General features: G+C 42.5%; 2 protein-coding genes and 1 pseudogene across 4 annotated transcripts in view; 1 reads left to right on the forward strand and 2 right to left on the reverse strand.

Annotated features, from left to right (window-relative positions):
- The window catches only part of LOC115174873 (rho GTPase-activating protein 18), a 64,704-nt gene extending 51,890 nt beyond the window's left edge, over positions 1 to 12,814 (forward strand). Inside the window, exons 5-15 of the mRNA XM_029733848.1 lie at positions 1,956 to 2,122; positions 5,029 to 5,194; positions 5,893 to 5,984; positions 6,186 to 6,263; positions 6,503 to 6,662; positions 7,032 to 7,114; positions 7,215 to 7,421; positions 7,532 to 7,678; positions 8,161 to 8,288; positions 8,616 to 8,671; positions 10,432 to 12,814. Of these exons, the coding sequence (XP_029589708.1) occupies positions 1,956 to 2,122; positions 5,029 to 5,194; positions 5,893 to 5,984; positions 6,186 to 6,263; positions 6,503 to 6,662; positions 7,032 to 7,114; positions 7,215 to 7,421; positions 7,532 to 7,678; positions 8,161 to 8,288; positions 8,616 to 8,671; positions 10,432 to 10,526 (1,379 nt within the window). The 3' untranslated portion in view covers positions 10,527 to 12,814. The remainder of the gene's footprint in view (positions 1 to 1,955; positions 2,123 to 5,028; positions 5,195 to 5,892; positions 5,985 to 6,185; positions 6,264 to 6,502; positions 6,663 to 7,031; positions 7,115 to 7,214; positions 7,422 to 7,531; positions 7,679 to 8,160; positions 8,289 to 8,615; positions 8,672 to 10,431) is intronic.
- Positions 12,815 to 12,899: 85 nt separating this feature from the next.
- On the reverse strand, positions 12,900 to 14,749 carry LOC115174874 (enoyl-[acyl-carrier-protein] reductase, mitochondrial-like). Of its 3 annotated transcripts, none has more exons than XM_029733851.1 (4): positions 13,929 to 14,749; positions 13,532 to 13,578; positions 13,182 to 13,254; positions 12,900 to 13,093 (listed from the first exon to the last, which is right to left on the reverse strand). In XM_029733851.1, the coding sequence occupies exons 1-4, from the start codon at positions 13,951 to 13,953 to the stop codon at positions 12,933 to 12,935; spliced, it is 306 nt and encodes a 101-aa protein (XP_029589711.1). In that variant the 5' UTR covers positions 13,954 to 14,749; the 3' UTR covers positions 12,900 to 12,932. The 3 variants fall into 3 exon arrangements, 2 of the variants coding, with proteins under 2 accessions (XP_029589711.1, XP_029589709.1); XR_003871877.1 differs by having other exon boundaries at positions 12,928 to 13,093; positions 13,532 to 13,603; XM_029733849.1 differs by having other exon boundaries at positions 13,532 to 14,749.
- Positions 14,750 to 15,768: 1,019 nt separating this feature from the next.
- The window catches only part of LOC115174404 (laminin subunit alpha-2-like), a 159,388-nt pseudogene continuing 149,456 nt past the window's right edge, over positions 15,769 to 25,700 (reverse strand).

A 25,700-nucleotide genomic window follows, 5' to 3' on the forward strand; every position in this document is an offset into this window, starting at 1 on the left:
AACCGTCAGGTAGCAAAGTAAAAACGGCAACAAAAATGCACAGCAGCGTAAACAAGTCTACATGTCAATTTCATCATGTAAAAACTGGCACACTGGCAATATTTGAGGTGTGTCCTTAAAAACAAGCGCAAAAGTGAACATTTCATGCAGCACTAAAGGGAAGTTTTAAGACCCCCAAAAAGCAGGTCCTAACGGGAATGCAGTTGATAATGGCATTGATTTTGAGAGAGGCAGCGCAGCCTGTCCAGCCGTGACGCTCAGTGCCCATTGAAAGAGAGGTGTGTCTTTTGTGCTGGTGAATCTCTTATTTTCAAAACATAAAAAACTATTGTTTTCCCCCCATTTCGTTTATGAGGCAATAAGGCCCTTCATCTACTTCCCCAGAGTCAGATGAACTCGTGGATACCATTTAGAGGTAGTTTCGCTAGCCAATGCTAACTAGCATTTGCACAATGATTGGAAGTCTATGGGTATCTGCTAGCATGCTAGTAGATATTTATAGACGTCCAGTCATCCACAAGTTCACCTGACTCTGGGGAAGTAGATAAAGGGACTAATTGCCAAAATCACAAAGTATCCCTTTAATCAAGGCTGGTTTCACATCGGTGCATCTTTTTATTATGTTGTATTGTCACATACACCAGATAGGGGCCGTGAAATGTGTTGTTTTACGGGGTCAGTCATAGTTGTTCGGAGCAAATGAAGGTTAAATGCCTTGCTCAAGGACACATAGACAGATTTTTATCCTTGTCGGCTCCGGGTATTCGAACCAGAGACCTTTCAGTTACTGACACAACGGTCTAACTAGGCTACCTGCCATTCCATTAGCCAAGTTTGGAGTAAAGGGGTCTTGAATGGTCTACTGAGAGTGCCTTGAAATATTTTGGAGGTTTTTGCCGTCATGCTTTTTCATGATTCACAATACACATACCTGCATACTTCATTTTGCTTGTTCAAGTAGGCTATCCATCCCCATTTTCAAAGAGCACCCCTCATCCGATTACCAAAGACATGATCCTCCAAACTATTCAGTCCTATAATGCCATATCAACGGCAGATTATTTTGAGAATGTGCCTCGCACATAGGTAACGATACGATTGACAGGAGTGTAGTATTTTGTAAAGTCGTGCAAATGTTATGCGTAAAGACATTTAGGCCTACGTGTGCACACAGTGCCATGGAACAAGAGATGCGATTTATGATATCATGCTTCTGACCCCATCCTATTTAGAAATGTTGTTGTTTTAAAAAACAGATGGCTTGTTTTTCATTTGATTAAAAACCAGTTATAGCCTCCCCTCAATGAAGGCAGTTATTTTGTCCTGCCAAATGCATTCGCCAAATAGCAGCATATCAATAAAGGGTTGAAATAAGACTGCTTTGAAATAAAATATGAATCACCAAAGCTTTATTAAAAGATCAAGTTTGGAAGCAGCAAAACAGTGAGCGGACCTCCCCTTTTTATCATTATTTTAGCCTGCACTCGTTATTAATTTGGATGTTCGTAAAAGCCTCCATAGTCTACCTTAATATTATATGCCCACGGGGAGCAATTATGGTGCCTGTAACGGTATTTTGACATAGTCTATATTAAAACAAGTTGTTGTTTCATTGTTTGGGGTTTTAGGCTGGGTTTCTGTACAGCACTTTGAGATATCAGCTGATGTAAGAAGGGCTATATAAATAAATTTGATTTGATTCAAATTGTATTATAATTATTTGCTATCTTTTTTTAAGTCTTATAAATAGTGAATTCAATCTAGCTTATTGACAACGTTTGTAATGTCCATGGCTCAGATTCGTGTGTGTGTGTGTGTGTGTGGTTACAATCCCCCAGTAAATCACTGAACCATAATAAGGGAAACCTCAGGGCAACAAATAATGTGTGTGAAACGTAACATATTAGGGCCATTTAGTGGTTAGATTTGGCTCATCTCTATGTGTGTGTGTCCAGGTCAGGTGGTGGGGCAAGGGAATGGGGCTGGCCCTTCTGAGCAGAGTGTGTCTGAACCTGAGACTGACATCAACCTAGAGCTGTCCTTCTCTGATCAGGCCCTCAGCTATAAGGAGGGCTCAAAGGCCAGCAGTGAGGCTCTGACGGACACAGACGATAAGCTATCTGTGAGTAAACATTAACACCACCACACAGATTGACTGAGCCTCTCAGCTTTAGTAAAGTTTACATGTCAAAACAGGAAGTGTCACTCGTCAAAAATATAAACACAACATGTAAAGTGTTGATCCCATGTTTCATGAGCTGAAATAAAAAATCCCAGAAATGTTCCGTATGCACAAAAAGCTTATTTCTCTCATATTTTGTGCACACATTTGTTTACATCCCTGTTAGTGAGCATTTCTCCTTTGCCAGGACAATCCATCCACCTGACAGGTGTGGCATATCAATAAGCTGATTAAGCAGCATGATCATTACACTGGTGCACCTTGTAATGGGGACAATAAAAGGCCACTCTAAAATGTGCAGTTTTGTCACACAACACAATGCCAAAGATGTCTCAAGTTGAGGGAATGTCCACCAGAGCTGTTGCCAGATAATGTAATGTTAATTTCTCTACCATAAGCCGCCTCCAACGTCGTTTTAGAGAATTTGACAGTACGTCCAACCGCCCTCACAACCACAGACCATGTGTGTGGCGTCATGTGGGCGAGTGGTTTGTTGATCTCAATGTTGTGACAAAGTGCCCCATGGTGGTGGCAGGGTTATAGTATGGGCAGGCATAAGCTACGGACAACAAACACAATTGCATTTTATCGAGTGGCAATTTGAATGCACAAAAATACCGTGGCGAGATCCTGAGGCCCATTATGAGGTACATTTTTTTAAAGGTATCTGTGACCAATAGATGCGTGTCTGTATTCCTAGTCATGTGAAATCCATTGATTAGGGCCTCATTTATTTATTTCAATTGACTGATTTCCTCATATGAACTGTAACTCAGTAAAATCTTTGAAATTGTTGCATGTTGCATTTATATTTTTGTTCAGTATAATTAACATAATGAACAATTCCCATTGAAATCCGTCTGTTTAAACTAGAGATATCATTTTTTTTGTATGGGCTGCGTCTCAATCCACCGCATTCGCCTACAGTGCCATCAGAAAGTATTCATACTCCTTGACTTATTTCACATTTTGTTGTATACAGCCTGAATTCAAAATTGATTAAATAGATTTTTTCTCAACTATCTACACACAGTACCCCATAATCACAAAGTGAAAACAAGTTTATATAAATTTAAAAAAAAATTGAAAATGAAATACAAAAATATCTAATTTACATAAGAATTCACACCCCGTAGTCAATAATTATTGATTACACTCGAAGAGCTTTATTCTTTTCAAAATTCTTAAAGCTCTGTCAAATGGTTGTTGATCATTGCTAGACAACCACTTTCAGGTCTTGCCATAGATTTTCAAGTAGATTTAAGTCAAAACTGTAACTCAGCCACTCAGAAACATTCACTGTCTTCTTAGTAAACAACTAGTGTAGATTTGGCCTTGTGTTTTCGGTTATTGTCCTGCTGAAAGGTGAATTCATCTCTCAGTGTCTGGTGGAAAGCAGACTGAACCAGGTTTTCCTCTAGGATTTTGCCAGTACTTACTCCATTCTGTTTTTTAAAATACTGAAACTCCCCAATCCTTAATGATTACAAGCATACACATAACATGATGCAGCCACCACTATGCTTGAAGATATGAAGATATTTGTGTTTTATTGGACATTCCCCAAACATAACACTTTGTATTGATACACCATCCAAAGTGTAATTAATAACTTCACCATGCTCAAAGGGATATTCAGTGTCTATTTCTTTTATCTGCCAATAGGTGCCCTTCTTTGTGTGGCATTGCAAAACCTCCCCGGTCTTTGTGGTTGAATCTGTGTTTGAAATTCACTGCTCGACTGAGGGACCTTACAGATAATTGTATGTGTGGGGTACAGAGATGAAATGGTCATTCAAAATCATGTTAAGCACTATTATTACACACAGAATGAGTCCATGCAACTTATTATGTAACTTGTTAAGCGAATGTTTACTCCTGAACTTATTTAAGGTTGCCATAACAAAAAGGATGCATGCTTATTGAATCAAGATATTTGTTTGGATTTTTAATTAATTTGTAATTCATGTAATTTATACATTATAATTCATTTGTAAACATTTCTGAACAAAACATAATTTCACTTTAACTATAGGGTATTGTGTGTAGGCCAGTGACAAAGAAATCTATTTTAAATTCAGGATGTAGCACAACAAAATGTGGAAAGATACTTCCTGAAGGCACAGCCTTACGCATCCGCGGTAGAAAGTGGCAGAGCTACAGCGGTGTTTGTCAGACCAGGAGACATCCTGAAAATCGGTCCTCTCACGAAAACGAATGTAGCGTCCCAACTAATATGACCACTGTATGGAAAGATGAGACTCTCATGAACACGATGGTGTTCTCCGTTTTGCCCAGGACTCCCATGAGCCCCATGGGACTCATCTGAAGTCTGTACCGCCGATGTGCCAACTTCTGTCTGTAGCATCCGAACCGTTTGGGCTACAAACGAATGAACTCTCAGCAACACGATGGTGTTCTCCGTTTGTTCTACTACCCTCACAGGCGTCACGGGAATCGTCTGAATGTAACCCGGTATTGGTTTAAAAAATGATTGGAAGTATGGAACTAGTTTTTTGCCCAAAGTTTGTCAACAACAACAACAACAAAAAATCCTGAGCTTTCTTATATCTTGTTTCTTATATCCCCCCTCCGCTTGTGTACTAGTGTAAGTTTTATATGACATTGAATGCTGCCGTTTGCACAGATGATCAATCAGGACCTTTGAGTACTTTTTGTCTAATACATTTCACAGTCCAAACTATTCTAGCCTACTTGTGCATTTTAGTCTCTGGCTCTAGGGACACCTGGTGGTGAAATTAAAGTATAACCACAGATACTCAAATTATGTTGGGTTTGCTAACTTGCCTATGTTAACCTCTGCTTCTCTCTTCTCTGTGTGACAGAACTTCAAGCTAAGCAGAGACAAGACTGGGCTGACCAAGATGGGGGACCTGTCCCCTCAGGATATGAAGAAGGTGCACCGCCTGGTACTGATAGAGATGACCGCTCTGTTTGACACGACAGGCATCGACCTCAAGGCCCACAAAGCAGTCAAACTCAAGGTCAAAGGTGAGCCAGTATGCTACGAATGTTAGCATGGAAGTACTATATAACAGTATATCTAAGTGCCCTAATAACTATCCCATTTTGAGCTATAGTTCGAATCAGAGTTTGATTATTTGTTACATTGTATTTTTTTCATTTGGTCCGGTTGGTTTCACATTGCCAAATGTCAAACAAACTAAAATGCCTAAACAAAACCATGTGTTCATGCAGGTAATTTGTTTATTGGAGAAAAATGCTCACGTTAAATCCATCTACGATTATCAAGAAGCATAACTTGTGTGTCCCAAACTTCATAGGCCTAGTAGGTTTTCCAACAACATATGGGAGGAAACAGCACAATAGCCATAAATGCGCTGCTACTCACATAATGTTTCAGGTATATGAAGTTATTTAATCCAATGCTCGCATTCAAGCAACCAATAATACCTGTGGTTCTTTCCCTGTATTTGGTCTGGACTGTGTTCTCACCTGTAGCGAAACGCACCACGATACGAATGGACCCCCCTTTTTGAGCGAACCATGGTGTATTGTTTAGTGCGCTCCCGAGTGTGGATAGAGTGTTCACACCTGTCCAAACAAACCCAACTAAGGGGGAAAACACGCCAGGGTTTGGAAAAAACGCTCCAAACCAATTTGGTGTGAAAGCCCCCTTAGTCTCAGGAAGCTCTGATGAAATGATGTTTGTTGTGTCTGTGTTCTAGAGTCTGGCCTGTTTGGAGTTCCCCTGGCCACCCTATTGGAGCAGGACCAGAGGAGACAGCCAGGGACCAAGGTGCCAATCATACTGCAGAGGGTGAGCAGCACAACCTCTCAGTAACACAGTCAGGGATCCTGGTTCACTTTAATCTGATCCCGGTTCACATTAATCATACAGTATGTCTAAATGTGTGCCCTGCTGTAGAACTCTCTGCAGTTTGCTGTAGTGGTGATGGTATTCTCATATGTGCTGTTGATTTGGTGGTTAACGCTTATAAGAGTTTTCTATTGTTCCCAGCTCATCTTTCACATAGAAGAGGAGGGTCTGGACACAGAGGGGCTTCTACGGATACCCGGATCAGCCACAAGAGTCAAGGTCATTGTTCATCATTGTTGATAGATGTACTCATGGTTTATGCCTATACGGTGTCTGGGAAAGGATTTGCATGCTGTAAAATCAGCATAATGTAGCTATAGAGAAATGAACATTTGGCTAACGGAAGGGCTAGTGTGGTGACAGACTGTGTGGAATTTATGATGAGTGTTGTACTGTAGGCCTATGTGATGAAGCCTATAATGTATGTGTGTATATTAACATATGTGTCCTGCTGGCAGGCGGTGCATGTTGAGCTGGAGGGGAAGTTCTATGAGGGCCTGTTCTCATGGGAGAGTCTGAAGCAGCACGATGCAGCCAGCCTGCTCAAGCTCTTCATCAGGGAGCTGCCCCACCCACTGCTCACTGTGGAGTACCTCAGTGCTTTCATGGCAGTGCTCAGTCAGTCCCATTATATACTGCACTACATTATGCACCAGACTTTCCTTATGCTACACACTTTCTCACAATGGTGCACTATATGTATACTCCACAGGAGGCTGCTGAGGGAAGAACGGCTCATGATAATAGCCGGACCGGCACAAATAGAATGGTATCAAACACCTGCATGTTGGATGTATTTAATACCATTCCACTAATTCCGCTCCAGCAATTACCACGAGCCCGTTCTCCCCAATTAAGGTGCCACCAACCTCCTGTGGTATACTCGTTCACAAATGTAGCTTGATTCGCTTTGAGTTTTATCATATGTTGAGTTATGGGTTAGTAAACCAATCCGTTGTGGTTGTGAATTGCTGGCTTGCCTTACAGAACTGCCCACTAAGAAGCAACAGCTGCAGGCTCTCAACTTAGTGGTTCTGCTTCTTCCAGAGTCCAGCCGTGATGTACTGAAGGTAGATAGAACTGCTTTCTCTGTGCTAGTTCTCTAGCCAATACAGTGTAGACTCATGGTGTCTGTTGGACACATTGTAATGTATCTTATGATGGTTTCAGGCGCTGATGGAGTTCCTTCAGAGGGTCATAGATCACAAAGAGCAGAACAAGATGACCTTGAACAACGTTGCCGTGGTGATGGCTCCAAACATCTTCATGTTTAAAGGCTTCCGCAACAAGATCAGTATGCAGCAGGAATTATCCATGGCCACAGAGACCGCCAACATTGTTCGACTGCTCATCCGATACCAAAACCTGCTCTGGACGGTACACTCTAATCTTCTACCTTTTTCACATAGATACTTTATAGGCTTACTGTAGTTGAAATTGTACTTTGGTACCATATTTGTAATGTTATTATACATTTTTCACTTCAGATTCCTAAATTCATAATGAACCAAGTCAGGAAACAAAACACGGAGAACCAGAAGAAAATTAGCAAAGACCGTGCCATGAGGAAACTCTTAAAGAAGATTGCTTATGACCGAGAGAAACCCGAAAAACAGGAGAAACCCCCCTCAGAGGTGAGAGCAGCAGAAAACAAAGGAGGACGTCTGTCTAGCACCTGTGTATGGTAACTGAAAAGCAGTTATGGCTGAGGGAACACCCATGCTCCTGAGTGAATCAAGAGGATAATATGTGAATGACTCAACTCAAATGCCTTCTGCACTTCCTGGTTCGACTGAGTTTAAAGGGAATGGCTCCCCTGTGACGCCTAGTGGACATATATAGAATTGCAATGTTTTTGTTTGAAAAATTACTTAATAATGAAGAAACTGCATAATGGTTAATATGGATTTATAATGAAATTGAATAATTTAAAATAGAATTTGAATACCTTCAAAGGATATTGATATTGAAGTGCAATTTTCAAGAAACGCTTGATATGTTGTATAATAATATAGCTGCTGTACAGTTTGTATTGGTGTAGTATGAAGTACAGTAGCTACACTATAGTGTGTACACTATGATGGTTAGCGGAGACATGTCTGTTGTCTATCCTTAGGTGGACAGTAGCTCTCAGGGCTTCATCAGGGTCCAGGCCCCTCAGTTCTCTAAGGTCTCCATGGCTGTCCAGTTGACTGAAGAGCTGCAGGCGTCTGACGTCCTCAGCCACTTCCTCAGCCAGAAGAGGTGAGACCAACACCCCTCCCTCTCCCCTGTCCCCATCCTCCCAGGGAAACTACTGTCACGCCCGTCATACCCCAAAGGATTGCATTCTGAGTGCAGCAAAATTACAGTACAGAGACATTTACACCATGTGTGTGGTATAACTGAGCAGCCAATGGAGACTGTTATTTCTGCTCCAACTCAGTTCAGTGGCACTGCATGGCTCAGATTTCCCCACATCTGTTACAACAAACCTAAAATGTCATAGCTCTGACATTGTATTGGAATGTCACTCTATATTTGTAACATGGGTTTTTATTTATCCCTCACCATGTCGTCTGTGTGTTCTAGCTCTGTGTCTGTGAAGAGAGAAGCCCTGTGCCTTTATGAAATAGGAGGCAATATCAGTAAGTATTCCATAGTGGTGTGCAAAGTCATTCAACACACAAACCATCTCAAACACACTGAGTGTACAGACTGACCAGGTGAACCCAGGTGAAAGCTATGATCCCTTGTTGATGTCACTTGTTAAATCCACTTCAAGCAGTGTAGATTAAGGGGAGGAGACAAGTTAAAGAAGGATTTTTAGGCTTGTAGACAATTGTTTATTTTTACTATTTTCTACATTGTAGAATAATAGTTAAGACATCAAAACTATGGAATAATGTAGTAACCAAAAAAGTGTTAAACAAATCAAAATGTATTTGATATTTTAGATTATTCAAAGTAGCCACTCTTTGCCTTGATGACAGCTTTGCACACTCTTGGCATTATCTCAACCAGCTTCACCTGGAATGCTTTTCCAACAGTCTTGAAGGAGTTCCCACATATGCTGAGCACATGTTGGCTGCTTTTCCTTCACTCTGCGGTCCAACTCATCCCAAACCATCTCAATTGGGTTGAGCTTGGGTGTTTGTGGAGGCCAGGTCATCTGATGCAGCACTCCACCACTCTCCTTCTTTGTCAAATAGCCCTTACACAGCCTGAAGGTGTGTTGGGTCATTGTCCTGTTGAAAAACAAATGATAGTCCCACCAAGCTCAAACCAGATGGGATGGCGTATCACTGCAAAAAGCTGTTGTTGCCATGCTGTTTAAGTGTGCCTTGAATTATAAATAAATCACAGACAGTGTCACCAGCAAAGCACCCACACACCATCACACCTCCTCCATGCTTCACGGTGGGAACCACACATGCGGAGATCATCCGTTCACCCGCTCTGCTTCTCACACAGACATGGCGGTTGGAACAAGATTTCCACCGGTCTAATGTCCATCGCTTGTGTTTCTTGACCCAAGCAAGTCTCTTCTTCGTTTTGGTGTCATTTAGTAGTGGTTTCTTTGCAGCAATTCGACCATGAAGGCCTGATTCACGCAGCCTCCTCTGAACAGTTGATGTTGAGATGCGTCTGTTACTTGAACTCTGTGAAGCATTTATTTGGGCTGTAATTTCTGAGGCTGGTAAGTAATGAACTTATCCTCTGCAGCAGAGGTAACTCTGGGTATTCCTTTCCTGTGGCGGTCCTCATGAGAGCCAGTTTCATCATCCCGCTTCATGGTTTTTGCAACTGCACTTGAAGAAACTTTCAAAGTTCTTGAAATTTTCCGGATTGACTGACCTTGATGCCTTAAAGTTTCTCTTTGCTCATTTCAGCTGTTCTTGCCAGAATATGGACTTGGTCTTTTACCAAATAGGGTTATCTTCTGTATACCACCCCTACCTTGTCACAACACAACTGATTGGCTCAAACGCATTAAGAAGGAAAGAAATTCCACAAATTAACTTTTAACAAGGCACACCTGTTAATTGAAATGCATTCCAGTTGACTACCTCATGAAGTTGGTTGAGAGAATGCCAAGAGCGTGCAAAGCTGTCATCAGGGCAAAGGGTGGCTACTTTGAAGAATATCAAATGTAAAATATATTTTGACTTGTTTAACACATGATTCCATATGTGTTATTTCATTGTTTTGATGTCTTCGCTATTATTCTGCAATGCAGAAAATAACAAAATAAAGAAAAATCCTGGACTATTGACTGGTACTTAAAAAAAACAAGATATGTCAACATGCTACAGTAGACTGTATTCAGACCATATTCAAAGCGTCACCTTCCCAATATGTCAGACAGTACCTGATTAGTTCTTTGCTGTGTGTTGTTCCTGAACAGAGGAGCGCTGTCTGGATGAGGATACCTATATGAAAGACCTGTTGGAGCTGAACCCCAGTGCAAAGTGGGTCATCAAGTGGGTCATCCAGAGATAGGATGCTCACACCCTGCCAGCCATATCTTAAAGGTCCAATGCAGCCATTTATTATCTCAATATCAAATAATTTCTGGGTAACAAATAAAGTACCTTACTGTGATTGTTTTCCATTAAAATGGTAAAAAAGAAACAAAAATTAGCTTATTTGCAAAGGGCAATTTCTCAAGCATGAATTTTGATAGGGCTGTCGGGTCTGAGTGAGTGGCCTAATTGCATGATGGGAGGGATATGTAACCTGATAACTAGCTGTGATTGGCAGAGAGGTTTGAAACTTATACCGCCTGGTGCTGTCGCTAGGCAGGCCTCACTCCATCCCACTGAAACAGGCTGAAATTTCAGGCGGTCTTTTCAAATGGCTCTTACACTAAAAGGGCATTATCATAATTATTCCAACCTCATAGTGTGGAAATATACATTCACTGTCCAGTTTATTAGGTACACCCATCTAGTACCTGGTCGGACCCCCCTTTGCTTCCAGAACAGCCTGAATTCTTTGTGGCGTGGTTTCTACAAGGTGTGGCGTTCAAACGTTGCTCAATTGGTATCATGGGTTCTAATGTGTGCCAGGAAAACATTCACCACACCATTACACCACCGGCACTAGCCTCTACCGTTGACACCAGGCAGGATGGGTCCATGGACTTATGCTGCTAACGCCAAATCCTGATTCTGCCATCAGCATGATGCAACCGGAACTGGGATTCATCAGAGCAGGCAATGTTTTTCCACTCCTCAATTGTCCACTGGAGCTGCTTTATGTTTTTAGCTAATAGGCGTGGAACCCGATGTGGTCGTCTGCTGCAATAGCCCATCCGTGACAAGGACCGACGAGTTTCGAGATGCCGTTCTGCACACCACTGTTGTACTGCACTGTTATTTGCCTGTTTATGGCCCACCTGCTTGCGCGATTCTTGCCGTTCTCCTTCAACCTCTCATCAACAAGCTGTTTTCACCCACAGGACTGCCGTTGACTGGATGTTTTTTTCGCATCATTCTTGGTTAACCCTAGACACTGTCGTGCGTGAAAAGCCCAGGAGGCCCGGCCGTTTCTGAGATACTGGAATCGGCGCGCCTGACACCGATGATCATACCATGCTCAAAGTCCCTTAGCTCACAAATGTTTCCCATCCTAACGTTCAATTGAACCGTAACTGAATGCCTCGATGACTTTCTGCCTGCTTTATATAGCAAGCCACAGCCACGTGTCAAATTGTCTATTGGTGCGATGCATCTTTGTGAACGGGCTATTGTACCTAATAAACTGTCCGGTGAGTGTATATACAACACAGGAAATCACGTTTTTGAGTGCACTGAGCCTTTAAAGGATAACGGATGGGGGTAACGTTAAGGCTGACCACTGGACCCAGCGGGACCGGTATTACAGAAGTGTTAAAGTTGTTGTCCTTTGTGGTGCTGTAGTTTAGAATACAGTTTAAGTAGATGAGGGCTCTTCCTCTGAAATGGATGCCCTGTGGTGTGTTAGGTCCACATGTGTACAGGGTACTTACTGTTTGGGATAAAGCACTCCCCTAATTGACATGTATGCTACTAGAAGTCCAACTGTCAAGAGCTTGAGGAGTTGAGGAGAGCCACTGAACAGTAATCTGTGGTGGTAATGATCAATACAGTAAATGCCCCAAACCAAGAAAACAACAGTTGAGGAAACATTATATTGTAATGGATTGCTTCTTTACTGTGCAGCTTATTCTCCATTGTAAGATAATTAAAACGTAGCATACAGGCCTCCCCAAACTACCAGGGTCGATTCTATTCTATTTCAGTTTCAGTCAATTCAGGAAGTACCCTGACATTCCAATTCTCTTCAATGCTTTTCAATTGGGAAAAATTGGAATTGGAATTTGGTTTACTTTCTTAATTGGCTAGAATTTAAATGGAATTGACCTCAACCCTGCTAGCTAAAATTGTGTCCATATGAATATGTGTTGGGTACATGTGTTGGGTAGAACCGGTTCTCAAGCTGTGGTCCTAAGCTAGCATTCCAGGTCGCTTCCTAATAACATTAACATGTGTAGTTGTCAAAAGGTACTTTCGATGGAGGGATCAGTTTTGAATAATGCAATGTATGTCCGATCATTTCAATTCAGAAAACATGAATAACAATATTTCAGATATGTACTGTATTTTATACACTTTATACACTCTACCTGCCCTTTATGTTGTTCTTGATACTGTGAATATGACTTGAAAGATGTCCCATTTGATGTTGTTATACTGCTTCTGAAATGACCACTAAACTTTTTGTAAATAAATGTGTAATTGCTCCTATTTAGTGTGTAATGTTCTCATTTATACACAATAAAATACATTAAAAACAACAATAATAGAAAATCAAAGGGAACACATTTTTCCCAAAGGAGAATATTGTGTTCTGTTTTGCTTGTGCCTACATGAGTAGTCCATGTTTCCTTTGATGGGCTTGTACGGTGGCCAGGAGGGCTTGGCTGTAGTGGTGGAAGGGGACTTGGACAAACTGAGGTGGCTGGTGCTGGGTAGACTTTACTAGGCCACACACAGAGGTCACCATGGCCTGTAGCCGCCTCACATCTGCAGGGGACACACAGAGAGACACGACACCACATGGTCATATTTTGAAAGTCAAAAGAAAAGAGTGAGCTTTGCGCAGCATGCTAACCTTTACTGTTGTTCCTTTTCCACGGTGCCATCCAGAATACTTGTAATGTGATGTTCTTAAAAATAAGAGATTTCTGTTGGAGACCCAAAGAAAACAGAAATGTCAAGGGTATACTGTAAGCAAGGTTACATTTAGTAGTCTACAATTTACAGGACAATTTGTGAATCATTTGAGATTATGTTGAACATGAAAACAAATGTGAACTCTGCCTGGGGGGGTTATGCGCAAACATCTGAGGGCACAAAGTACATTGGAGAATGTTGAATTCAAACACCTTTTTCTTGCAATCTAGAGACATTATTCAAAATTCAATGTAAAAAAGGTTTATTTTTCTGCATATCTAAGCATACCTCTTGAGCTATCTGTATCCTCCTGACTGCCTCTGTCCTCCATGTACCTTTAAACAGAACCCCACCAAAACACTGCCACACAATGATGTCCACAACACAAATACAACAAGCAGTTTGAGATGTAAATGCTAATGCCGGGTGGAGATTATAAGAGTACATGGCTATTTAGGCCAGATCGTTCTTCAAGACGTTCAAAGATGACCAGCAGAGTCAACAGTTCAACACCTCAGGAGTAAAATCAATTGGCTTTTCATAGCTGAGCATTCAGAGGTCGAGAGAGGTAGAGAATGAGAGCGGTCAAGAGAGAGATCGAAAGAGAGAGTTGTTCTTACTTTGAGCTATGCTATCATGTGCGCTCCAGCTCGAATCCACACACATTTAAGACATCATACCTTACCTGATTGGGTCATGGTGATGTCCATGCTGTCTGTACACCAGTGCTGAGCTGGAGTGGAGCTGCTGTAGAGCTCCAGGGTGGTTCTCCTCTCTCTCTGCCCCTTAATGATCTTCCAGAGCTGCTTGAGTAACAGAGGGCAGTACTTGTAGACCTTGTACGTGACTCCACTTGGTCCAGGAGCTGAGCTAGACCTTGCCCTCTTCACAACTTCCTGTACTTCTTTCAGGAGTAGCTCCCTGTTGTCAAACTCTGTGACTGGTGCTGGTGATTGTATCAAGATGTTACACTGCCCCAACTCCTGCTCCTTGTCACTGTATGTGCTCTGGATGTGCTGGTCAATCTCCTCTTTGGAACAAGCCAGGTTCGCACTGAGCTTCTGTCCTAGTAGCTGCTTTGTGAAACCAAAGGGATTGGCTATAAAGGCAGTTCGCTTCCTGGCTCATTCTTTCTGCCATCTTCTATGCCATTCAGCCCTACGCATCTTTCTCAAGATGCTCCTCACTGGCCTCCTTGTGCTGTTTCTTTGTTTCTTGAGGACCTTCAGTTCCTGCCTGATCTTGTGGATTTTTGCAGCTCTCTAGTTCCTGGTGTACATTGTTCTCATAGGCTTCTGCTCCACTGCGCCAAACCTTTCTGCTGCTAGATTGTTATAGTTTGTAGCCTCCTGTCTGCGTCTCCGTTTGTTGTTGCGTCCAGCACCTTGTCTGTATCCTCGATGAACTGTTACCACACTTGTCTTGCAGGTTTGTGGCCACTTGATGCAAACCTTCTCTGATGATCTTTCAGGAGGGACTTGTTGCAATGCATGGAGGCTCTGGGCTCTGTGGGGTAACTCCGGGCCTGGCTCCTCCTGCTTTTCACCAGGTTTGCTACCTGTGTGTTGTGTTGCTACTTTCCCCTCCAAATATTTAATCCAGAATTAATGAATCTTTGGGCCTTGGGCATTCTTGCAGATCTTTCCACATACACATTCCATGCTTGTAGTCGGTTCTCCGTTTCCATGCGTTTCCATGCCCTGGGGTGTTTCTCAATACAGCTCATAAGAATGAAATTAATCAGAAAAGATAGTTGTTATAGCGCTGAAGACAATTGTAGAGCTGAATTAAGCATTCATACATCATGGTATTATTACAAGAAACAAATGCACTTCCCAATAAAATTACAAACATATCTGTTGCTTAGCATTTTATTTTCACAATTCTTCCCATTTCAGTTCACTGTTTGCTGCATATATATTAGACATAGCCTACTGTAGAATAGACATCAAATAAAGTGTGTGTACCAGATTGACAGTAAGTGTTTCTTGCTTCAGAAGGTTAGGAAGAGCAGCAAACTAAGGCAGTTCCTTGGAGGAAATGTTGCAAGACGAATCTATTGGATATGAAGCAGATGGCAATCCTCCAGATCCCGAGTGTAAGTTAAAGGCCATGGTTTGATATTGTGATAAAGACAATACAATTATTTGATTGCCTTCAAAGCATGTGTTTCAAAATGCTGTTTGTTGTTACAGAGTACAAATTCCAACCACAACATACATACGTTATGCTACATCACATGTAGTTTAGACAGACAGACACAGGTGGCTTAGGACAATAAGGATAATAGTAGAGGATCTATAGTCCTTTAAATGGACCATGATTTTATACTATGTCTTCCTAAAGGTTCCACTCACTTGTATTGTATACTTCACACTCTAAAAAGCAATCTAAACCCTTGGTATAAAGCTGGTTGGCCCGCTGATCCAGAATGAGGAAGAAGTTACAGTCCTGTAAGTTGTGTTTCCATGTGTTTTGGTGCTGCTGCTGTACCTCTGGCAGTGACAGGCTTTGGTAGTCTGTGTTTAGGCTGCATTGGCTGGGCAGGTGAGGGGTTGAACCCCCTTGAACTCCAGGCCCTTGTTGAATTGAACCTCCAACACTTTGGATGCCTATGTTATCTTCAGATTGCGCATGCAGCCTTTGAATGAAGTGCTGGTAGTCAGGCCAAACTGCTTGAGCCCCTCTGGAAAAGAGATAAAAGACAACGGTTGATTTATAACTGTAATTTTCTGCACCATTAAACAAATTCATGAATCTATTTCATAAGTCAGGAAGCGGATGACTGCTGGAGGTTATAACTTTGATTATCTACTGAGGTTTAGATAGGAAGTAAATCACAAACATCTTCAACGTTGTAGTGAAGCATGGTTTGGCACAACTTTAAGGTCCCACACATTATCCAGGGTCATGTTCAGGAGTTAGTATGTAACCTGATTCCAGAGGCATGTCTGTTCTACATGATGTTCTACATGATACAGTTCTAACTGAATGTTTAATGTTCCACAACGGTACCTCTACTGAACATGTCCCAGGTGCCTCTACTGAACATGTCCCAGGTGCCTCTACTGAACATGTCCCAGGTGCCTCTACTGAACATGTCCCAGGTGCCTCTACTGAACATGTCCCAGGTGCCTCTACTGAACACGTCCCAGGTGCCTCTACTGAACATGTCCCAGGTTGCTCTACTGAACACGTCCCAGGGGTGATATGCTTGGTGAGTGCTGTCGTATCATGTACCTGTCCCAGATGTCAGCGGTGTTGGACCTGGCGTTGGGGCTCTCTGCTTCCTCCTTCCTGCCATCCACAATGATCTCCAGCCTATGGTGGAGCTTGTGGGCAGTGACTGAGTGCCACTGACCGTCACAGAGGCCTGCCTCTGCTTCAGGCTGGTACTCGGCTGTGAATCGGCCCACCCAGTTGTCCACGTGGAACAGCAGCTAGGAAAGGGAGAAGACATACTTTACTCAGAATACACCTGACTTGTCCAATAGGCAGTTTGTCACAAAACATGACTGTTATTTATGAACAACCATGATTCTCTTGAAACCCATTATTGAATTTATACAGTACAATAGCTTTGCACACTCATGATTGTTGTTAGGCTTACAGAAGAGAGTGTATAGTCTGGTTAGAATGAAATCTATGTGGGACAACAAAGCTGGATTGTATAGCATTGCATTTTATTGTATTGTAGTGCATGTTTGTGTGTACCTTTCCGCCGTGCAGTACGATGCCCAGGCCCTCCATCTTGGTGTCCACCTGGCTGCTGACCGCCAGCGGAACCCCGTTGCTCCAGGGCATACGGAACTCCAGCTCCAGAGACACGTCCAGACCCACCCTGTAGGAACCCACTGGACCAGAGGAAGGGAGATACAGGGGACAGTCAGAACTGATACCACAAATCCCATGAGATTGAATAATAAGTTATCTATTTTTATTTCACTTTTATTTTGACAAGGAGTCATTATACTGTCATAAAACTTAGATCTGTGAAACTTTGGTGTACAAGGAGTTATTATATTTTGTGATTGATAGGATATATTGCATTGTGGGGTCAGGAGTTTTTCCTGACCAGGATCTTATAGTTATGTTACTATAGCCTGGTCAGGAAAACTCCAGGATCTTATAGTTATGTTACTATAGCCTGGTCAGGAAAACCCCAGCACCTTATAGTTATGTTACTATAGCCTGGTCAGGAAAACCCCAGTACCTTATAGTTATGTTACTATAGCCTGGTCAGGAAAACCCCAGCACCTTATAGTTATGTTACTATAGCCTGGTCAGGAAAACCCCAGGATCTTATAGTTATGTTACTATAGCCTGGTCAGGAAAACCCCAGGATCTTATAGCTATGTAACTATAGCCTGGTCAGGAAAACCCCAGCACCTTATAGTTATGTTACTATAGCCTGGTCAGGAAAACCCCAGTACCTTATAGTTATGTTACTATAGCCTGGTCAGGAAAACCCCTGTACCTTATAGTTATGTTACTATAGCCTGGTCAGGAAAACCCCAGTACCTTATAGTTATGTTACTATAGCCTGGTCAGGAAAACCCCAGTACCTTATAGTTATGTTACTATAGCCTGGTCAGGAAAACCCCAGTATGTTACTACGGCCTGGAGTTCTTCCTATAGTTACGTTCTGACACTCAAAACTTAGAACTATACCTGCTTTAACATATTCAGTGCCATCGAAGTAGGTTCCCTTCTCAGTGCTGATGAAACAGCTGCCCGCTTGGTGGCTGGAGGTGGGTGTGTCCATGTCCAACACAATACCCAGCATCTTAAAGTTCCTGATGCAGCCATTGATACTATACTAGACCTAGAAGAACACAACACACCTTTAACTATGCTATAACATATGACTTTACACTGAGAAGTTTAATTTACTGTTGAATCTATCCCATAAATTGTAAATGATTACTTCCAACATCAACCCTTTCAACTTATCATATGTGTGTATAAGGCTTTGTGTTTTACTTCCTACATATTAAATGTGAGGAAGCGTGTATGAACGTACTGGTCCGATCCTCTTGGTAGTGTAGTTGACAGGTAGGCCACCTATGTACAGCATGCCAACCACATCCAGGATGTCAGCCTTCTTGGGGCTGGTGGTGTGCTTGGAGTAGCAGTTGTCTATCACCAGTACACATCTCAGTTTCTCTCTCCCCATCCGGATCTGAGACAGCAGAAAGGGAAAGATTCAGGGGTAAATAAGGACAATAACAATACATATCTTTAATACATGATGGAAATAAAGAGTTGTAGTTCCTGATTACTTTGTTTGCCTCCTGTTTTGGTCAATGAACTAGTCAAATAGAAAATGTGGTTTTGTAGTTGTGTCATTGTGACACAGTATTTAGCTGTCTGCTCTCACTATCTAAACTCACTCAGACAGTGAAATAGAACTGATGGTAACTGCCAACAGACTGTACACCATGCTAAATTACTATTATGATTGTTTCCCCGGCTGGCTCGAGAGGTACATTAGGTGATCCCAGACCTTGTGCCAGTGTCCGTCGTTGATGATGCGTGGCACGCTGACGGAGGTGTTGCCGTGGCCCAGGTCGTAGCCGAGGTGGGCCATGCCCTTCTTCACCTGAATGGTGGCGAAGTCAGCGTGGTTGATCCTCGGCATGTAGAACACCAGGCCTGACTCTACTGTGGTCCACAGCTCGAACTCTATGATTAGCCTGTAAGCAAACAGATTCACAACAGTCAGTCCGATATGATATTTACAGAACTGACTATTACACATGATCTAGAAAAGAAAGGTCTCATTGGGACTTTTCAAAGCAATGAAAACTCTACATACCTGTTCTTGACCTTTGTGTCATCAAATTCAAATTCAACATGGCTGTTTTTGGAGAAGCCAAACTGGTTATTTTCAGAGACCACTGGAGATGCCTCGGCAACACGGGAGGCTTGTAGGGGACAGGGTAGTAGCAGTTGTCTTAAACAATTCATATTAGCTGACATGATCTCCTTCAAAGAGTGCATTAAAAACACAAAGCAAACATTCATTTTAATATGAATATAGTTGACCTGCTTTCTGTTTCTAGATGAAGTGCTATTCTAACATGCCAATAGATGGTGCTATTGAAAAAGACATGGATTTGCTATTGAGGCTATCAGAAAATGTACATTTGTTTTTGCAAGGCCAACATCTGAATCACTTATTTTGTTCTGTTCAGAACATGAAGATGTCTCTATTCCTCTGACCTTGCATTATACAGTACATCTCTCTCAATGTAGAATGGTCCTTTCTTTCTATATTCTTGTTGAGCCACGAAGGTTCCCATTGCTTAAAGGGGAATTTATTTTACTCTGCATACCCTTATTTCACACTGAAAACAGTACAGCATATATCATATATAGCCTGTTTATAAAGCAGAACTACTGCAACCATATTGATTTACTTAAAAATAAATGATCTTCTAAGAAAATCCCTTTGAAAGTCAAATGTCTTCTGGCAATACTACGAATATGGACATAGAAAGTTTGTGCATGTATATTTCACGAGCAACACATCCTCACACAGAGGGCTTGGCGTTGAAGGTCTATGGCTGAAATCCATTAAAATGAAGGTTCCACAGACACACGTCTGATGTCACTGATGTCATGAATGGCGAAAGTCAGCACAGCAGGTAGCTAGAGGAACAGTGCTAAGAAAAATATTACAGTATGATTACCGAAATGCACATCAGTTCTACAAGAAAATATTGTACTACCAATGGCACTACCACTGTAGCAATCTATTCATTTGCCTACAATGATACATACCATGGAGATATATCAAGAGAATATTTGAAGAAATACAGCTGGTGTTGGCCAATGCAAGGCAGCTTGGTTAGCAGAGAATGAATGAGTCTGGAAGGATGGATGAGAGAGAGCGAGAGACAAACAGAGAGACATAGCGAAGAGGACAGCAAGATCGAGACGGAGAGAGGACAGAGAGAGAGAGAGCGAGGAGGACAGAGACAGAGAGGAGGAAAGGGAGAGAGAGAGAGAGGAGTACAGAGAGACAGAAAGAGAGAGAGAGAGAGCAAGAAGGACAGAGCGAGGACAGAGAGAGTACTGCTACAGTACCTCAGCTGTCAGCCAGAGAGGATAGATGGAGCTATGAGAAAGAGCCCTGTCAACACTGCAGCTTTACCTATAAAGCAGACCTAATGGATTGGAAAACGGCCCATTCTTTATTCCAGCCACATCACCTCTCTGATGGTGTATTTAGACTCAGGGCCAACCGGTCTGTCTGGCTGAGCTGTGCTGGGGACAGATGACAGCTCTTTATGGGGATAATATATCACTCCATCATAGGCTGGGAACTTAGTCCTATAATGTGACTTTTTTTGTCTTTTACTCCCTGGTACCCATAGGAGTGGGACCTACAGTGGGAGATGAGAGGGTCTGTCTGGTGTCGGGGTGGGTGGTGGAGCCTCAGGTTGGACCGTCTGGGACACATCTTCTTCCTTGGCCTTCTCTTCCTCACCAGGCTCTTCCTCTTGGAGGGGAAGCGGGGGAGGGGCCAGGTTGTTACACTGGCCGATCTCTGCGTTCTCAAAGGCCACGGGCTGGGAGAAGTCTGTGAGGCTGTAGGGCATGCACAAGCAAACAAACACACACATGGATGTGCACACACAAATACACACATACACACACAAATACACACACACACACACAGAGAGAGAGAAAGAAAGTGTGTTAATGGGTGATGATGTGTAATCAGTTGAATTATGAACATGGTTATCACAGAGGATAGCCCCATTAAAGCCAACTAAATATGGGTGAACTGTGTTTAGTCCACTGGGAAGCGATAGAGAGCCCTGAGCCTAATGATAGGAATGTATTATCATCCATAGACAAAAACAGTCAAAACAGGTCAAGGTGTCAAATGACTGCATTTACAACCTGTTTAACCTGTCTGGGCAAGGGGGCAGTATTTTCACGGCCGGATGAAAAACGTACCCAATTTAAACAGGTTACTACTCTGGCCCAGAAACTAGAATATGCATATTATTAGTAGATTTGGATAGAAAACACTCTGAAGTTTCTAAAACTGTTTCAATGGTGTCTGTGAGTATAACATAACTCATATGGCAGGCAAAAACCATCCAAGCTGGAAAGTCTGAGAATTGTAGTTCTTCTTTTGATTCTCTATCGAAACTACAGTGTCTGTGGGGGACGTTGCACTTCCTAAGGTTTCCATTGGCTGTCAACAGCCTTCAGAAAGTAGTTTGACCATTCTCCTGTCACTGGGCAGATAATAGGAGCTCAGTTTCTGAGTGGACTGCCTGGCAACAAAGGGATTGGATATGCTCGGTCCCGCGAGCACGCCCCTCCTTCTTTTTCTTCTTGAATGAATATGCTATTGTCCGGTTGGAATATTATCGCAATTTTACGTTAAAAATACCATAAAGATTGATTTTTAACAGCGTTTGACATGCTTCTAAGTACGGTAATGTAACATTTTGACTTTTCGTCTCTGGTTCCGCACTCGCGCGTTATGCCTTTGGATAAGTGATCTGTACTCATGAACAAAACGGAGGATTTTGTACATAAATATGGGTTATTTCGAACAAAAACAACATTTCTTGTGGAAGTAGCAGTCCTGGGAGTGCATTCTGATGAAGATCAGCAAAGGTAAGAGAATATTTCTAATACTAATTCTAAGTTTAGTGGGCCCCGAACTTGGCGGGTGTCTGAATAGCTCGTGATGGCTGAGCTATGTACTCAGAATATTGAAAAATGTGCTTTCTCAGTAAAGCTATTTTAAAATCTGACACTGCGGTTGCATCCAGGAGTAGTCCATCTATAATTCTTTAAATAATAGTTATATATTTTGTCAACGTTTATGATGAGTATTTTTGTAAATTGATGTGCACATTCACTGGACGTTTTGGTGGGAATACATTTTCTGAACATCACGCTCCAATGTAAAATGCTGTTTTTGGATATAAATATGAACTTTATCGAACAAAACATACATGTATTGTGTAACATAATGTCCTAGGAGTGTCATCTGATGAAGATTGTCAAAGGTTAGTGCTTCATTTAGCTTTGTTTTGGGGCTTTTTGACACATGTCCTTGCTTGGAAAATGGCTGTGTGATTATTTTTGTCTATGTACTCTCCTAACATAATCTAATGTTTTGCTTTCGCTGTAAAGCCTTTTTGAAATTGGACAATGTGGTTACATCAAGGAGAAGTGTATCTTTAAAATGGTGTAAAATAGTTGTATGTTTGAGAAAGTTGAATTATGACATTTTGTTGTTTTTGAATTTGCCGCCCTGATATTTCACTGGCTGTGTGCCGCAGGTGTCTCGCTAGCGTCCCACGTAGCCCATAGAAGTTAACTGGGAGAAACCAACGCATCATGAAACAGCTCACAAATACTTCACATTTACAACACTTCTCACATAGCCTTCCATTAATAACATCTACTAATAATGAGCCAATATCTATGATCAGGATAATGAATCGTTATATGGAGATAGTAGGGAGATAATAGGCGCTGCTGAGAGATGTACATGGTAATGATCATGAGGTTCCAGATGCAGCCTTCGAAGGGGACGTTGGATTTCTGGGAGCTGAGCTCTACGTCAGAGGGGATACCCCCGATGAACAGTCTCTTGACGCCCATTAGCTGGTCGTTGGAAAGGGCCTGCTCCTTCTTCCGCTTCTCATCCACCTGGACTGCAAATGACCTGGACAGAGACACGCAGGACAGTGAGACATTTTGAGCCAGCTCTGTGTAGAGACAGCTAAAAACGAATGGCTTGAAACTAGTTAATTAAGACACAAGTTATTGTGCAATGTGAGGCTGTTCAGTGTATAGCAATGTGTGTGTGTGTGTGTGTGTGTGTGTGTATGTGTGTGATCTTACCTGCCGCCCAATCTCTTCCGTTGTGCAGGATGCCCTGGTCAGGCTTGCGGACCACCTTGCGTGGGCTGTGGCTGCCTGTAAACACCAGCACCTCCAGGGCCCCCTTGTTCAGCAACACAGCCAAGAAGGGCTGCAGGGGGCAGGGGAGAAGAGAGGGTGCGTGAGGGGGGACCACCCAATCTAAATGACCAACACCACCTCAGCACAGACTCAGGGACACAGGGTTATACAGAAAATCAATACATAAACACACTCAGTGCATAAAGCCATTGCTTAGAAGACACAATCTGGAGCAAGTCAGGACAGGCTTCATACAATATGGAGCAAGTCAGGGCAGGCTTCATACAATATGGAGCAAGTCAGGACAGGCTTCATACAATCTGGAGCAAGTCAGGGCAGGCTTCATACAATATGGGGCAAGTCAGGACAGGCTTCATTCAATCTGGAGCAAGTCAGGACAGGCTTCATACAATCTGGAGCAAGTCAGGACAGGCTTCATACAATATGGAGCAAGTCAGGACAGGCTTCATTCAATCTGGAGCAAGTCAGGGAAGGTTTCATACAATATGGGGCAAGTCAGGACAGGCTTCATTCAATCTGGAGCAAGTCAGGACAGGCTCCATACAATATGGAGCAAGTCAGGACAGGCTTCATACAATATGGGGCAAGTCAGGACAGGCTTCATTCAATCTGGAGCAAGTCAGGACAGGCTTCATACAATCTGGAGCAAGTCAGGACAGGCTTCATACAATATGGAGCAAGTCAGGACAGGCTTCATACAATCTGGAGCAAGTCAGGACAGGCTTCATACAATATGGAGCAAGTCAGGACAGGCTTCATACAATCTGGAGCCTTGAGTGTTCAAAGACAATAAGAACTTTTTGCCCAGAAACATTAAGAAAAATATGTTCAATAATGATGAAACCTCAGATACTTTGAGAAAGGAAGTCAACTTTATATAATTGCATACCGATATGCTTTTCAACCCTGAGGGCCTGTAGCGTTTATGTAAGTCCTCCATTTCTCTACACGCCTTGATTGGATTCTGTTTGGGCAGAGCTTCAAAGAAAGCACAGCCCTCTCTGAAACATACTAGACGAGAAGTAGATAGATTTAAGTGCCTCTTGTTATGATTAAATTCTCTGTAATCAGTCCAGCGAGATGGTGAGCACATCCCACCACAGCGTTGGAACTGCAGCATGCACAGGGGGAGTTTGCCTGGGGAGAGTGAGGGAGAGTGAGGGAGAGTGAGGGGAAGTGCTACTGCTACAATAACTATGGTCTGATTCAGCACGCGTTCCCCCTGTCCCCTGCGCAAATTGACAGAATGAACGACGAGGACACAGAGACAGATGAGGCCGACATGTACTCATTCGAAATGACACTCACTTAATTTACTAGGTCTAATGATTTTTAAAGGTGACGGTCTGGACCTTTACCAAGGGTCATCGTTAAATTGGACGTGATCCATCAGAGGGCTGTTGTATAATGTATTTCTTACTAACGACACTTGCAGGGAGAATGTTAGAGGTTAAACCCACTATAATTTCCTGCAGCCACAGGCACTAATTGATGTGGTGGTCTGCAGATGAAGAGAAGGAGAGATGGAGAGAGAGATGAAGGGTGCCCTAACAGAGACGTAGAAAGTCATATTTTAATCAAAACTGTCATCGCAAATCTACCAGCCTTTAGCCCTCTGTGAAAGATTATCAATTTTTGTTTGCTGTCGGGTGAAAGTATAATCATTAAACCTCACAGGCAATCCATCTCTTTTATAGTTCATTTAATAAGGAGCCTCGCACACAGCAGGAGTTGATTATCAATGTGCTGTTAGTTTTTCAAAGCAAATCAGCCAGACAGCACAGTGCTCCTTATTCAATTACAGGAACCAAGAAACACCTCCAACAGCCATTCCAGTTCTACTGGGTAATAGGATCCAATGACTTATAAAGAACAAGGAGGTGACATTATAGAGGACTTGGTGCTGTGTTAGAATGCTTTGATAGCTGTAACACTGAAGTGAGTGTTTATATATATGTGTGTGTGTGTGTGTGTGTGTGTGTGTGTGTGTGTGTGTGTGTGTGTGTGTGTGTGTGTGTGTACAGTATATGTATGCATGGGTGCACGAGTGTATGTGTGTGTGTATGCGTGTATGCATGTGTGTGTCTCATCCACCTCCTCTTACCTCCCCAGACTGCCTGTGTCTCCTCTTGGGGAGTTGGAACTGGGAGCTGGTCCCATTGGTGCCCCCACTGCCAAACAGGATGATGCCCTTGTCACTCTTGGTTGCGAAGGACAGGCTGATCTCCGTACCAGCGTCAAAGGACATGGACTTCAGTTCCACGTGGCCTGGCTTGGAGAAGCTCACTGTATGGAGGTTCTGTTAGCGAGAGAGAGACCAGTCATGATATTCATTCACAGCACAATCAATTGCAAGTCATCAGTAATTGGCAGAGTTCTTTTTATTATCTGAATACTGTATAATAGTACAATATAGTATAACGCTGTGTTGTTTTGTTTATAATGTCCATATCAATTTCAGAGTTATATCGAACATAATAATAAACCT

Source organism: Salmo trutta, chromosome 35, assembly GCF_901001165.1.
Source record: "Salmo trutta chromosome 35, fSalTru1.1, whole genome shotgun sequence".
Taxonomy (NCBI): Eukaryota; Metazoa; Chordata; class Actinopteri; order Salmoniformes; family Salmonidae; genus Salmo; species Salmo trutta.

Excerpts from the sequence above, each read along its gene's own strand:
- LOC115174874 (XM_029733849.1), bottom strand. The coding sequence starts at position 13,690 with ATGTACTCTTATAATCTCCACCCGGCATTAGCATTTACATCTCAAACT. Across the intron at positions 13,255-13,531 it reads GGATACAGATAGCTCAAGAG|AAATCTCTTATTTTTAAGAA; the intron begins GTATGCTTAGAT and ends GGTCTCCAACAG. Across the intron at positions 13,094-13,181 it reads GAAAAGGAACAACAGTAAAG|ATGTGAGGCGGCTACAGGCC; the intron begins GTTAGCATGCTG and ends TGTCCCCTGCAG.